This window comes from Gymnodraco acuticeps, unplaced genomic scaffold (genome assembly GCF_902827175.1).
Source record: "Gymnodraco acuticeps unplaced genomic scaffold, fGymAcu1.1, whole genome shotgun sequence".
Lineage (NCBI taxonomy): Eukaryota > Metazoa > Chordata > Actinopteri > Perciformes > Bathydraconidae > Gymnodraco > Gymnodraco acuticeps.
Window position 1 is genome coordinate 2,686,971 of NW_022991435.1, and position 15,497 is coordinate 2,702,467.

Consider the following 15,497-nt stretch of genomic DNA (forward strand, 5'->3'; position numbering starts at 1 on the left):
CTGTTTAAACATGATTTAATACATGTTGAAAATCTTTCACATATCAAAACAGGCTATATCAAATGGACGTTGTAAACGTGTCTTGAGGACAAATTGAACCTCTACAATACAACTTTAAATAATTGTAGCCCAACATTAACACGGAAAGGAAGCAGAGTTGGTTACATAGTCAGATTTTATTGGACAGAACGGTCACCAGGGCTACAAACATGAAGAGGCAGACAGTGACGAGGAGGACCACCAAGGGGAGACCTCACCCCGCTGCGCACACACACTGATTTCCCCCAAACACATATTTGAATCAAACCAGTGTGACAAAGTAGATCTCAGGACGTTGGGGTCACAGACTAGCTCATCGGGATGATGTTCAGACCGCAAAACTGGAATGATCCCTTTTTCTTTAATGTTGCTCACTAGTATTGGAAAAATAGCAAGGGGGAAAAAAAACAATACACTCTCCAGAAAGTACAAAAACAGTTCAGCCACTATCAATTCATTGTCTTTTTGAAACATCCCTAAGAGACTTTGAAATGAGACTTTTGATCCAAATTGACTAAATAACACAGATCAATATCAATCAGTCCACAATACACAATCAGTCAATGCATCTGGACCTTAAAGGGTAGACTCTACTGAGACAGAAGTTCATATCCAGGGACTATCGGGACTCATTTAAACCACAACAGCTACCAATCATCTTACCGGGGATTCCCTCTAGGACTTCTAAAGTAACTGGAGAGTAGATGGTGGAATAAACACAAGTGAGGGACACCCAGAGGTGCCTCAGTCCCCTCCCCCTGGTCCCCACCTCATCACGTCTTGTTTCGGACACCAGTTGGTTTACAGGTTTTTACTCACCACTACAAGATATATACGGTACAATGGTTCACATTTTGCATATATCTGTGCAGTATATCATTTACTTCTCTTTTTTTCATACGATGTCAATTCAATCTCCAACACCTAGTTAGGAAGGGGTGAGAAGGTGGGGGTGGTGCATGAGAGGAGGAGCTATAAGGATTGTAGGGAGGGGCAGGAGAAAAAAATCTTTAACAGGATGTAGGGTGGGTGGGGTGGTAGCAGTGGTCAGTTCACTGCCGGGGGGGGGTTTTAGCAGCGGGTTTCGTAGATGCCGGAACGGCCGATGTAGCGCACCCATTTGATGACGTCGTGGTCACTGTAGTTGAGCTTGGACTCGAACACCTTCAAGTAGCGCACCTTCAGACCAGAGGGAGCGAAGGGAACCTGCAGGACCAGAAGAGGGAGGTTAGGAAGACGCATCGGGGCATGCTGGGAGATGTAGGCCACACGGGTTGTTACTGTGGCTGTGAGGATTAAGCAGGAAGTGTGTATGAGGTAACAGTAATTCCATGTTTGGTTGCCAACGCTGTCCACAGTTCAGCTACGCAACAAGATAGCTCATATTGAAAATCAGGGAGCAAATTAGTTCCTAGTTTATGGATGCGATTCGGGATTATCATATCATTGATTGTTTGGCCTTTAAAACTTTTGAAAATTATGAAAAATCTCTTTCAGCAGAGCACTAAATGTCAACTCTAAATATATTGAGTTTACCGTCATGAGTAATAAAGAACAATATTCACATTTAGGAAGCTGAGAAACAGAGAATTTTAACTTATTTATTCCTCGCAAGATTACAAAAATCTATCAAAAATAGTTGCCGAAGCATACACTAAAGCTCTGCAAGTTATTGGGAAGACGTGTAACGAATGACTTCAGTATCAGATTTACAAACTATATGTAACGGAGAGGAAGACTGTAAAAACGATTTATGTGTTCTGACCTCAAAGTTCATAGAGATGGGAGGCCTGGCCCATTTCTTCTTATCGTTGGTCGGCAGCAGCTCGATCTCAGCACTGATCTGAGACTCCTTCATCCCAGCCATGCGTTTGATCCTACACACACACACATACACACGATTAGTGTACAGATCTCAGCAACAAGGAACCCCATTTTGAAACCCTCACAAGAGTAAATAAGTACAACAGTTGTGCAAAGTGAATAGGACTGTCCGAGTGGTTAAACAAGCAAACGGCACAGAGCAGCTGTGAATCATTAACCTGACGGAGCATAAAACAGCGTTAGGTTGTATCTCGTGGATTTATGGTCAGAGGGACTACTCACTTCCAGACAATGGCGTTCTCGCTGGCCTTGTACTTCGCTTTTCCCTTCATACAAATCACCTGCACGCCGCTGGTGTTGAGGGGCGTGGGGATACGCACCTGAGGAGGTTATAATAAGGAGAGATAAACATTTAAAGGAGACATGTCATGCTTTTCCGGTTATTACCCGTCCCCTTGTGTGTTATGAAGGTTTTAATGCATGTAAACGGTCTGCAGAGTCAAAAACCCTCAAAGTACATCCTGTAAAACTCTAACACAGAAAATACCTCCCCAAAACGCCTCGTTGGAGATTTCTCATTTACTTCCTGGGTACTCTGACAATGGGGATACCCAGTAGCCACGCCCAGAGCTATGGCCGCACCCTCTGCCAGCCTTTCACGAAACAAAGCTTCCCAAAACCTTTCAGCGATTCATGCCGGATATGTACAGCGTAGGGCACTGAAGAACGATACGTCATATTTATTATGCTACACAAACATTATATTGCAGTTTTGGAGTCGTCAACTCTGTTATCTAATATCCATCTATGATTATTTTTAGTATTTTCGATCTTTCCAATCCAGACAAGAGATCTCTCTCTCCCCGTCTGTGTGCGAGGGGGCGGGGCCACACACACAGACGAGAGATCACTCTCTCCCCGTCTGTGTGCGAGGACACACACACACACACACACACACACACACACACACACACGTTTGGACCAGCGGGAGATTCGGGTACACAACCTGTAAGTATTCATTGTTGTTTGTGTATTTATGATGTTTGAAACAAACAAGGTATCTACCACGACTGTTTAAATGGGTAAACGTTTTTCGGACTACTACGTTGGGATGGCGGAGAAATGCTCTCCGCAGACCCATTCTCACAGCGTTATAAACCTTTTTCTTTCTCAATATCAAGCCACACTTATTGTTTTTACTTCGGCTGTGAGTGTTTGTGTGTGCTCAGGATGAATTTCGCTTGTTCTAGCTGTATCGCCAAGCCTGTCTGCTACTGCAGCAGTGTGTGTGTGTGTGTGTGTGTGTGCGAGCAGCAACGACCCTGTCAGCTTCTCGACCAATCAGAGCACACTGGGCTCACAGGGAGGGGGGGCAGGAGCTCGAACAAGGCGTTTAGGACAGAGAGTGAATACACATACTTTACAGAGATGCTGTGAGAAACCAATGTGAGTTTGGAAAATTGCACAATATAAATCTATTTTAGTAGACCTCAACAGTGGAAATTGGACCTGTGTTTGATAGGGTTAGTGTTTATCAGCACGTGACTTTGATAAGAGCTCACCTCGATCTTTTGGGCCAGCAGCGAGGGTTTGAAGTTGGACTTGATGACCACCTTAACCTCCAGTTTAGTGCGGCCGACCTCCCTAACCAGAGGAATAACTCGGAACGGCAGGATGATGTCTTTCGTGGTGCGATACCTGCCAGAAGAGGGGAGAACATTGGATAATGTAACAAAAGCAAGGATTTCCTCAAGTTCTTTCAGTGTTCATTAATGCCTGCCGTTCATTTCTCCAAACAACAAATATTGAAAGACAGAAGGCACCATGTATGCTTTCAATAAGGTTTCTCACTCGTGCCCATTAGACAGCCTGATAACAGAAGGGTTTAAAGATATTCCAATCCACTGACCTCATGAGCTCGTACTCTCCATCGGGGGGGATGAAGCTGATGCTACGCTCCGAGTCGAACTTACTGAGGCGCACACACTGGTGGAAGGTGCAGTCGTCGATGGCTATGGACTGCTTCCCGCTGCTGCAAGACAAAAACACATCAGAGACACACAAAGAGACACAAGGAGACACAAGGACATTAGTTCACTTGTTTTAAATGATTTAATCAAAATGTATGAAACTACTTCTCTCCCTAAATTGATATCAATAGTGAGAACACCATGAGCAGAACAACAAGGACAGAGAAGATAACTGCTAGTATCAGGACATGAAGACCTGGTGGTTAATGACACTTTAGAGCAATAAAACACCACGGACCCAGTTAGATGTACGGTGGGGTAATACATACACCAACTATTGCAAAGAATAGGGACAGAGCCAGCATGTCCACCAAATACTTAACATGGAGTGTTTGATTTGTATTGAGTGCATGAGACGATTCTTAGGCCCAATTCCAATCCACACACTACCCCTACCCACACACTACCCCTACCCACACACTACCCCTACACACCCACACACACTACCCCTACACACCCACACACACTACCCCTACACACCCACACACTACCCCTCCACACACACTACCCCTACACACACACTACCCCTACACACACACACACACTACCCCTACACACACACACTACCCCATCACACACACACACTACCCCTCCACACACACTACCCCTACACACACACACACACTACACACTACCCCTACACACACACACTACCCCTACGTTCGCGCGCAGGGTCCGCCACATTAAGTGCTGTTCCAAACCAAAGAGTGTGGAGGGTGAGTGGGCTATCAAGCCCTCAAACAGCGAGTCTGCATCGGTGCTGACTTGACGGGCTGCCCTACCCGACCGGACTCAACGCTGTGTGTCCGTCAGGAAACACGCTGTTTACAAACATCCACTGATAAACTGCGATGTTAACAACCTCATGATGACCTCATATGTTTTTAACTTGGGACCATAGCTGTGTTTAGTCATACCTGTGCATTTTATTATAAAGTTGTGTATATTTACAGACTGTTGCAAAAACTAATAAGCTTATAAACATCAGGTTTAAAACTAAAAGAGCTTTACAAAAAAGTAACACAATGAAAGATGTTTGGAGTTTTATTTTAATTATTAATTAAAAATGTTGTCCAAGAGATGCTGATTTGAAACCGTTGGAATTGGGCCTTAATGTGCTTCAACAAGACAGATGAGTGAGTGAGTGAGTGAGTGAGTGTAGCAGAAGGTGAGGACACTTGTCAGTACAGTACCTTCCTCCCCCTAAATCACTGAGGTACAGCACATAGAAAAGAAAGAGAGGGAAAGAAAGGAGGGACGCATCCAAAGGAAAGAAAAATGAAAAATAAATTGTAAAAGCTGTCTTGTTGCAAACAGCAGGACAGACAACACTCATAGCACAGACAGGGCTTAAACGGACGAGGTGGTCTCTTACATTTTGACTTAACAGTGAATATACATGTTCAAGCTTAAAAAGGTAACATTCTTAAAAAAACGGAATTTGCAAATTATCCAAATGATTTTCAGCCTTGCTTTTAAAAGTATAGTTGATTTGATATAAACATTTTGCCGTCTGCTTGATGCTTCACTGACCTCTTCCCTGTGTCCTCCGTTGTTCCTCCCTTGCCCTGCTTGTCGATGACAATCTTGTCGTTCATGCCAAATTTGCACTCGGGCATCCCGCTCAGGTAGCTCTTCATCACCACTCGGCCCGACACGTGGGCGCTCAGGACCTGGCCTGGAGAGGAGGGGGAGTAATGTGAGTCTCAAACTGGACACACCACAACATCTGCTTTTCCTCCATTTGGTTGTTAAACTCTAATTCTCTTAGCTCTCTTTTAAAGACTCAACATTATTTCACAGCATTAATAACACAGGAAACAACCATTTGCTGTGTAAAGATATAGTGGAGTCATGTTTTAGTCTCGGACCCCCTGTGTTTATTGTAATTCAAACGTCTATGCTTTAAACAAACGGCTTGTTGTTCATGTATGTTTGTGCGTTAGAGTCCGTATGCATGTCCCACTGGCTGCTAATGGACTCCGCTCAGCGCTGCGCTCACACGGTGCTTACAGCCAATCATTTTGTCCTGACCGACAGCGTGTAGCGGCAAACGGAACGCCCAGTCTACAGTTTCCCCTTTAAGGGTAACACTGTTAGCACTGTTGCTGCGGTTAGCACTGTTAGCGGCTAGCCTCCTGCTCGGCTGTCAGTATGTTCATAGCGGTCAGTATGCAATCGTTCTGCTCTGACTTTCAATTTGAGAGCCTTTAAAGTGAAATGAATGAAGATTGTGAGATACAATCAAAAGACTCATAAACCTAATAATTGGATTTTCTTGTGAACTGTGATCGTTCATAGAGTCTGAGAAGTATTGATACATTAATGTCTTACGTATAACATCAAAGTCAAATAATAAATACACTACAGTGGCATTAAAACACAGACACAGCAAACTACTGTCCGCAGTTGTTCTGAATGATAGTTTCAATAAATAATGCATGCTCAGCAGTTTACAGACCTTGTGGTGACATGAGCAGGTTGACGCTCTCCAGGACGTCCAGGAAGAGCTCATTGCGGCGATACTTGATGCCTTCCCGACGCCAGCCGATCTGCCCCGTCACCTGGCTGGTGATCTGAGACTGCTCCTCCTTTGTCTGGGAGACAGGGAGAGAAACTGTAGCACCACTAACAACAGCAGACGGGGGTGAAAGAGGATCATTTGCACTAGAGAGAGACAAACAAAGGTGACATGCTTCTACATGTGGATACAAATAATTTCCTTAGAGCGTCGGTTCTTACCTGGTGCTGAATGATGCAGAGTTGAGGATTGCAAACAAGGAGAGAACAGAAAAATAAAATGTAAATACAAAATATCACTCGTTGTATTGCAACATTACACATTCCCTCTAATGGCTTCCTGTTGTTTTGTGTCTATAGCATTACATCACACCGCTGTAGACACTGCAATACAAATGTGTAATGTCTATGCCTAATCCAGATCAAGAAAATAGGCACTAGACATCCCCATTACATATTTATCATCTGTCTATCACTCGTGATTCTCAAGGTCTTGGGTTACATTTAGAGGCGTTTATAATATGTAGTCTACCCTCACCGATATAAGCACATCAATCTGACTGTGATGCAATAAAGTCCGACTGCACCACAAACAACAGCCACTAAAACGTCCATTTATCTTAATAGACACCTGTTTCAACATAAACTGACTTTAAAACCTTCATGACTGTAACAGTTTGAGACTGCCCTGGTCTCACTGACCTGTCCCTTAATGCCCTGCTGGGTGATGAAGGTCTTCAGAGCTCCAGTCTCTGAGTTCTGGGGGTATCCAAAGTCCAGGATCTCTGTGTGAACACAAACAGATAAACTGTCGGTTAGAGATAAGGTGCGCGAGGACTCTAGGGCACGCAGCAGTGGAAAGAACCAGTGTTGACCGAGTTTGACATTATACGTTTCATATAATGTCAAACAGGTCACTTTGAATTTGGTTTGTCACCATGCCAGAAATGATTTGGACAGTCATATCTCCTTCACTAATAGCCATTTCATATTGCTATGAAAGCCTCTCAACCAAACTGTATTTTTTCAAGTTTCTTACTGCATTGAACACATCATGACAGCTTTAGAATTGAACTTTGCATAATACACATTTATACTGAATGCACCTTTTATGGAGCCTCTGTTCACACGCGTCTGACAGCTAACAGTTTTTGTTCACTTGCTCTCCTGCTGCAGAGTTCAACACAAATGTGTTTTTAATAATGTAGCATTATAAGGGAAAATGAGTGTGCTTTTCTTCGATGAAACCAATAGAGTGTACTGCTTCCCAAACACATTTTCCATCGTCCCCGGGAGGTTGGGACACCATTGGAGACGAGGCTAGGCGGGACTACAGTTCAGTATTTTAGCACCAAAGGTACTGAAGTATCAGTTATCATGGTATCACTACTATTACAAAAATACTATGTAGAATAATAGTTTGATTATATAAGATCCAGAGATGCCCAGTTCCCTGATTTACTCGATTATATTTAGGAGAACATTATTGATTCTACACAAACATCAGAGTTTTCGTGTCCTACCATCCAGCAGCTCGTAGATGAGCACAAAGTTGTTCTTGATGTTCTCCTCGCTGATCTTGCCAAAGTAGGCCGTCATGACATCACACATCTTGTAAAGGAACTCGAACACCATGGCGGCGTTGACATTCTGCTTGGTGACGGCCGCCAACCAGATGTTTGAGCGTTTAACATGGAAGAAGCTGGTGCGGGCGATGTTGGTCACCGGGGATCGAACCTGCTGCCGGGCGTGAATGACGTTCACACGGAACGCATCGACCGCGTTACGCCTGAGATCGGGAAAAAAGAGAAATAGAGACAGAGGAAAAGAAAGACAGCGATTGAGTTGGGAGAATTGTTTCAGGCTTTTGCAGAACAGACCGTTGTTAACACCACCCCACCCTGTGAGGATATCTGCTGAGTTTAATATCCAGTTCTGCACTGGACTCAAGAGAAATAATCCCTTCAGACCTCAACAGCATATCCACCCATCACGAGGAATATAACATAATCAAAACTTTCCCAACCAACGGGGAGAGGGTACCTTGAGTTTGTGCGCTTAGAAAAAAGGAGCGTTGTTTTGTGTAAATGCAGATAATTACCAGGAGGGAGAGGGAGGAGTTTAGGAGGACACCCGGGCAACATAATACTTAAATGATATAGACTCCAAAGAGATGTTTTCACCATATACTGTCAACAACTGACTTTTACATTATTTTTTCTCTATTTTAATAAACATGTAATACTCTGCTAATACTGCAAAGTCAGTGAGATAACATTTACCTTAGTGCTACAATGCTTTAGGGAAACACAGCCTTTCCTAAGGGGGATTTATAAACAACGGGCTCTAGAGCAGAGGATGCAGCACGATCCGACAGGAAGACCAAAACCTCCTGAGGTGTAAACTGACTCAAACTTATCTTATATTCAAGACTACTATTTGATATGCTCTAAAATGAAACGAATCATGAAACTTTCAGTGAACTATTGGAGTAAAATGAGGTTGTTTGATCTAATTTGGGTTATAATAAGCCACTTTCCAAAGAGTATCTTTCCAGGCCTAGAAAATAATATATTTCAAATTCGATAACTTTCTCAGGTTATTTGTGACCATAAACCTTTTCTAACTTTAAATCTACTATATCTTCTACGTACCGAAACAGTTTTCCAATTTGTTTGTGAAAGTTCACAGCAGAATCAAAGGTGGTACGAACTACGTTAACCGTCATACCCCATGCTCAGATAACATGCTTAGGTACTGAGGTAAAGCGGCTTGTGGGTATCAATAATACTTCTAATACTTCAGTAATACCCTGAATGGCAGTGGCTGGATGTGTTGCCTTTGATTGAATTGGCTGCTGGTGGTTTATTTACCACTGCAATGTCATGACAGGTGACTCATGCTCAGAGAGAGTATCAGGAAGTTGTCTGTGGAATCAATGAGCATGCAGTTAGGGGTTTCAGGGGGTTATTGATCGGTGGCCATGAGCGGGGGAGGGGTCATGCTTGATAGGCTCGAGCATCTCTTACCTATTCCTACAGGGGCCAAGATGGACAGATGGAGGAAAATGGTGATACAGAGGATAGAGAGGAAACAAGGATGAAGTAAAAGGAGAGGAGAGAGACAAAAATGCACAAGAGACATTTTCGTGCATCGTGTACACAGACAGAGTGAGTAACATGGTGTTTATTATGATGCCATCATTGTAACTGAACATGTTGGGAACGAGTCACCAGCACAACATATTGCTCTTTAATCTACTGGAGCCTGACAACAGCATGGCAACTTCATATTGATTCACTGTATGACTCCATAACCGCTTATTTCACTTCAAGTGGATACATTTTGCTTCAGCTCACTTGCAATATTAAAACAAGTGCGATTATAGATTTCAACCCAACATTTTGTCCATACACCGCGGCCACATAAACAGTCTGGTTTACTCTGTGTGTTGCGGCAACAGGGCGGATCACCATTAGCAAATGATGCCGTGGGAACATGGTGGAGACAAAACATAATAAGAAAACTCTATTGCTGTTATCGTTATTTTTAGTGAGTGCTGCAGGAATTACGCCTTGAACCTGGACTCAAGTTAGCATTTTTCTTTTAAATTGGTTTTGGTTGAATAAATACCAGAAACAAGGTCACTGGTTAACATAATTAAAGGAGTTTCACATTTTTGTGCTAAAACATAAAGTATGTCAGTGAATACTGTTCACTTTTGAACTGCTACGCATCTTTAAAAAGGGCTAAATGAGACTTCAGAGGTTGTTGTTTATAGTACAATGCTAACTTCCCTGTTGGCCTCCAAAAATACGTCATATCTGCAGCACTCTATGGAGATTCCACAAAATGACAGTTTTCCTTTTTTCATTACTTGGCAAAATAAACTGTGGTTATCAGGGCATGAATATTGTTTTGGTTCCTTTAATACCTATCAGTCATATTCTGTAGTATGCATTGTGCTGTGTCTGAAGACGCAGAGGCGAGCAGCTGCATATTATCTGTGCTACCACTGGACTGATAAAGCAGCCACCATTATTTTACAGATTGCTGCATAGAAACAGGACAACATATGAAAGGGATTGTAGCAGAAGTAAACCTGTAAGTCAAAAAAACTGCAAACAGAATATTTAATAGGGTCTTGGTTAGAAAAGTATATACTACTCTGTTTGTGCCCGTGCCCATATTCATAGGCTTCTTAGCACCTCTAACCCTACAACTAAGGCAACAAATAATTCAAGGAATGACCATTTTCAAATGCTTTAGAGCAGGAGTGTCAAATTCAATTTCATCGCGGGCCACATTCGCATAAAGGTTGCACTCAAAGGGCCGGTTGTAACTATATAAATACATCATATAAATATAAAATTATGTATTATATGACATTATTGCCTCTGAATTGGATTATTATCGGATAGGATAATAACTTAGTAATTAACTACGTCTGAAAGCAGAAGTCCAGGGCAAATAATTGCAAGTCTCTTCAGTGCGCATGTCACAAAACGAGATGCATTGTGGGACATGTAGTTTATGGGCAACCTGCTTATGTAAAGTGGCATGTAACCGTATAATAAACGTATTATATTCTTTGCGAGCTCTTGCGGGGCCACATACAATGAAGTCGGGGGCCGGATTTGGCCCCCGGGCCTTGAGTTTGAGACCCCTGCTTTAGAGCCTATCATAGTTGACTTTATTACCTTGATGCTACACTGACTTGTAGGAGGAAGAATGGCATCTGTCAGTTCCTCTCTGTGCCTCGAGTGGCAGTGTTTGCACTATGTATCTTTGCTGAGCAGGCCGACAAATCACGATGTGTGAGAGAGCGTAAGGCTCATGGAAGTGGAATGATTTTTGGGGAAATTAGTTTTATTTTGTTGTGTCCTCCATCTTTTCCTGATGGACAGAACGTTTTTCCTGCTGCTAAGTAATGCTAACTGAACTATTAGCTGCAAAAAGCTAATTAGCTGTTAGCTCAGGTAGCCGTGCTGCCCAGACTGGGAGCACTGGGCGAGTGTTGATGTTTACACGGCTAGCACAGGAGTTTCGGTCTGCTGCGTAGAGAAGGTGTTCAGGCTCAGGGCAGGGGGATGCTGCTAAGCTGCGCTGCCTGTATTGTGCAAGAACAGGAGCCGGGCGGTCAACAATACCAGGTTAGTCATATTAGCTGTCTTGATAAGCCTTATGTTTGTGCACTTGATGTTTGGCTGTTAGAAAGATCCTCAATTAGATTTCTGGATCATTCATAACATAAGTAACCATCTTCATAACAAATGCATCGTGCTGTCAATATGTCTCAGAGGTATACGTTAAAATGCAGTCTGAAACTGTGGGGACCCTAAATCACAAAAATACTAAGTATGACATGTTGGCTTAAAGGTCTACATACACAAATAACCTACTGACCTGCACAGCTGCTGTGTAGCTACATATCTGACACCATGTGCCCTCTCTGTACCTTGCCGACCCTCACGGTGGAAATCTACATGGCACTGGAATGGTGTCTGCTCTGGAGACACCTGCCCTCAAATCAATCAATGAATGCGGCAGGGTTTAAATAAAACAAAGTGACAATTGGGTGTATGCGTGGGGAAAGGGTGTGTCCAATACAGGTGAATCACATCAAACATGTGTCACAAAGAAACAAACAAGGTAGAGGAAAGGAAGAAAGACAAACAGTAAATAAGAAAGATATTCACATTCTTTAGCTTATACAGAACGTCTGGCCATTACATACTCGTATGAATCGGCCATATTTCAGTCACACATATTCAAAACAATATATTTTTCATCAGAAATAAAATGTCAGCATCTTTGGATAGGCTCCTGTCTCAGCCCGTTCAGTTGTTAGTTTGAATCTCTTTTTAGTTCAACATTTAAAATGAGCCAAGGATTATTCATTGTCAGCCATTTTAACACTCCTTTTCCCCAACCAGGCAACTATTTACTTCGCATCCCTCCATGCAAAACCTAAGAAATCATTTTATTTAAGGTGAGGAAAGAGGATTGTATCTTAGTACCATTTTGATACAAATACAAAACTTGTGCCGTGTATCGCCACTGATGTCACAATATTGAATGAAAACAACAATATTTTTAACTGATTGTGCATTTCAATACCTTTGTCTTATTGTGGTTATTTCTCATAGTCCCTTGTGTGTTTTATTCATTTATGGGGAGAATACCTGTGTCATTTCTTCTGGTTGTTTTACTTGTAAATAAATAATACATATTCTAAATCATAGCAAACTGTGTTTTTTCTCGAAGGGCTAGTAATACTGTCCTAAATGTAATCCTGGCTTGCGTTATTTTTACCACATTTCCGAGGAGATAACAAAACAAACAAATGACACCTATGTCAACTACTAAGCTAGGAAGAGCTACATAATCCTCTTTCATCCTTTCCGTATCAATCTGAACCCGTTCACCCCTGCTCATTCAAGCACTTTGAAGTGAAGTCCCCCAAAATGTAGGATACATTTTAGAGCAGTTTTGCTCCTGTGAAACATACCCAATGTCGTCTCGGTAGACCCGGGAGATGAGGACCTCCCCCTTGTGGTTGTAGATGAACAATCCTCCGATCATTTTGGCTGCTTCTCAGTCCCAACTGGCCATGGTGAAACCAAACCCCGCATGAGAAGAGCGAGAGACTGCAGGAAGGAAACAGGGAAAGAGAAAAAAGGGATGTTTAAGAAGGGAAAGCAGTGAAAAGTGAGGGAGTGACCAACAGTACAGGGAAGCACTTGTCCCTCACATCCACTTTTCCTGTCTCTCTTTCTCTCTCACGCACACACATCACTCTATTGCCAATTGAATATACCCTGCAGCTGCCCCACTGTGTCGACTCATTTTAGCTGTGTGCATACACACATCATCAATCCCTTTGATAAAGGCTGAGGAGACTCCAATACCACCACCCACACTACAGTCAAATCCTCGTTTCTGTACAAAGTAAGATTAACAGCAGATTAACAGCCACCAGTTTGGAGCAGGATGTCACCAAGTAGCCAGCTACAAATCTGTTGCTCTTACTGGGTTGCCTTTTACTAGCAGGTGTACATCTGGCATCTCAAGTAAGATTAAACTTAAAGAAACCTTCATTCATCTCATTTAGAGGCAATGCAGCTGTTGTAGTAGCTTGCTTGTGTCTAAGACAAATACAATCATAGCAGTTTCTTCTAATTCAGGAATGAAGCTTCTGGAAACCAGGAGATGAAGGACATGCTTGAAATTCCTCGAAGACAGAGGCCAGATAACTTACACACATGGTGGACAGAGGAAGTATACAACACAACCATGTCCAAGATGATAAAATAATGTCACCATAAAGACTTGACCGGGTCGTGACCTATGGTCGTGACCGAATAATTCGTGCACAAGACATGAGCGGTTTTAATCGCCCTTTTATTGGTCGAAGTCAAGATGTCTGCTCACTCGGGCCATTTCCTAACGTTCATACATTTTTCATATTTTCTAATGTCTCGTCGACGGATGGGGGACATGTTTGCTTGTACCACTTGGTTTTAAGCTTTCTTAAGTGGCTACAATACTGATGGAGACTTGACCTTCAGCTCAAAGTGATGGAGAATAGACCAAGTGAGAGGTAGCTAGCAAATTTAGTTTACGATAGCAGGCTAGTTGGCGGTGGTGTTCAGCGAAGCAGCGTTGAGCCGTGAGGAATTTTAAATGGACTTCCGGTGAAGAAAACCAGACCTGTTGACCATTTCATACGCAATACTATTAATTAACGACAACATACACATTACAAATGTAAACGTATAACACCGACTGTTCACAAATACATCAACCCGTTAAGAGAGTACATACATTGTATACCGTGTGCCTTTATATTTAGTAGAAAAGAAGCCTCTAGTCGGTTAGCATAGTACCTGCCGCTGCTAGCTTGACGTTAGCTAACAGAGCGGCAGCTAACAATGCTAAGGCTAGCATCGAACGCGATTGTAACAGTTTCCCCGGCTTCCAGAAACGTTTATTTCGCTACAGTTGATCATTTTTGACGAGAAACGGGTTACCGTCTCGACTATGTTGAACTTACCCCAGTTCTCTCACGAACGCCACCAGTCTTTCGCTCCCCGTTTGTCCTCGGATATAGCTTCTGCCAGGTTCCAGTCGCTTCCCAGTTCACACACCCGCTAATTCCGCTCCTTCCTCCCGGTTCTCTGATAGCTGTCAGCTGACCCGCCGTCCTTACGCACAGCCGTTCCGTTGTGACAGGAAAAGGCGCGGCTGGAGCGATGTGTAAACCGCACCCAGGCCCTGTTATGATAAACTACACTGGCTACTGGTCAATTATTTGTTTCAGGGTTATGTTTGTGTAACTATACAGTGCAGCACGGGGGGCTTGCCCTCTTTTGAAAATGGACTTTCCGGAGAATGTTGGCACAAATCCAACTTGTTTCATTAAATGTTGAGTAACACAGTGAGTGGTATTCATTTAGTCTATCCCAGTGCTTCTCAAAGTTTGGTCCGTGAGCGCCCCCTAGTGGTCCGTGAGTATATTGGTAACATTTCACATTTGAAATTAATTAATCAATTTATGTTTTCCGCACTCTCGCGGTTAAATTTCCCAGCACAACACCTTCATCACACATGTTGCCATTGTCAGGCGATTTGTAATCTGTTCTAGAAAAACGATGTGTTTTTTGATATTTGTGGAGTTAGGTGGTCCGCGAGTGTTTATTTATTGGTTAAGTGGTCCTTGGTATGAAAAAGTTTGAGAAACACTGGTCTATCCTAAACTCCCACCTTCTGTGAATAGGTGCAATAATCCTAATTTCCTTGAATGCAAAAATAAAATGTGTTTATCCTTAAAACTAGGTTGTGTGGGTGGTCTTGGTGAATCTTGTCCTGCAGAGTCCATCTGATTCAACACTTCTTTGTTTTTTTTGTCCAAGTTGAATTAAACCATCTCTCTACAGGAGTTTCCCCCCCTTCTATAACCACAGGGACATTTTTGCCTAACCTTCACATTCCTAATCTTGGACAGTCTGGAATCCACTGCCTTTGAATGCAAACATGACCCCGGTTAACTTGAACACAAAATAAACACAGGATTGAAAAATA

The 15,497-nt window shown here is 42.8% G+C and overlaps 1 protein-coding gene across 2 annotated transcripts; it reads right to left on the reverse strand.

The window, feature by feature from the left end:
• Positions 1 to 157: 157 nt before the first annotated feature.
• On the reverse strand, positions 158 to 14,787 carry LOC117532670 (AP-2 complex subunit mu-A). 2 transcript variants are annotated; one of them, XM_034196076.1, is made up of 13 exons: positions 14,470 to 14,787; positions 12,925 to 13,063; positions 7,937 to 8,202; positions 7,116 to 7,198; positions 6,636 to 6,641; positions 6,355 to 6,490; positions 5,427 to 5,571; positions 5,087 to 5,104; positions 3,773 to 3,895; positions 3,426 to 3,561; positions 2,146 to 2,243; positions 1,805 to 1,916; positions 158 to 1,245 (listed from the first exon to the last, which is right to left on the reverse strand). In XM_034196076.1, the coding sequence occupies exons 2-13, from the start codon at positions 12,996 to 12,998 to the stop codon at positions 1,111 to 1,113; spliced, it is 1,332 nt and encodes a 443-aa protein (XP_034051967.1). In that variant the 5' UTR covers positions 12,999 to 13,063; positions 14,470 to 14,787; the 3' UTR covers positions 158 to 1,110. The 2 variants fall into 2 exon arrangements, with proteins under 2 accessions (XP_034051967.1, XP_034051968.1); XM_034196077.1 differs by lacking the exon at positions 5,087 to 5,104 and having other exon boundaries at positions 14,470 to 14,785.
• Between the last annotated feature and the right edge of the window lie 710 nt (positions 14,788 to 15,497).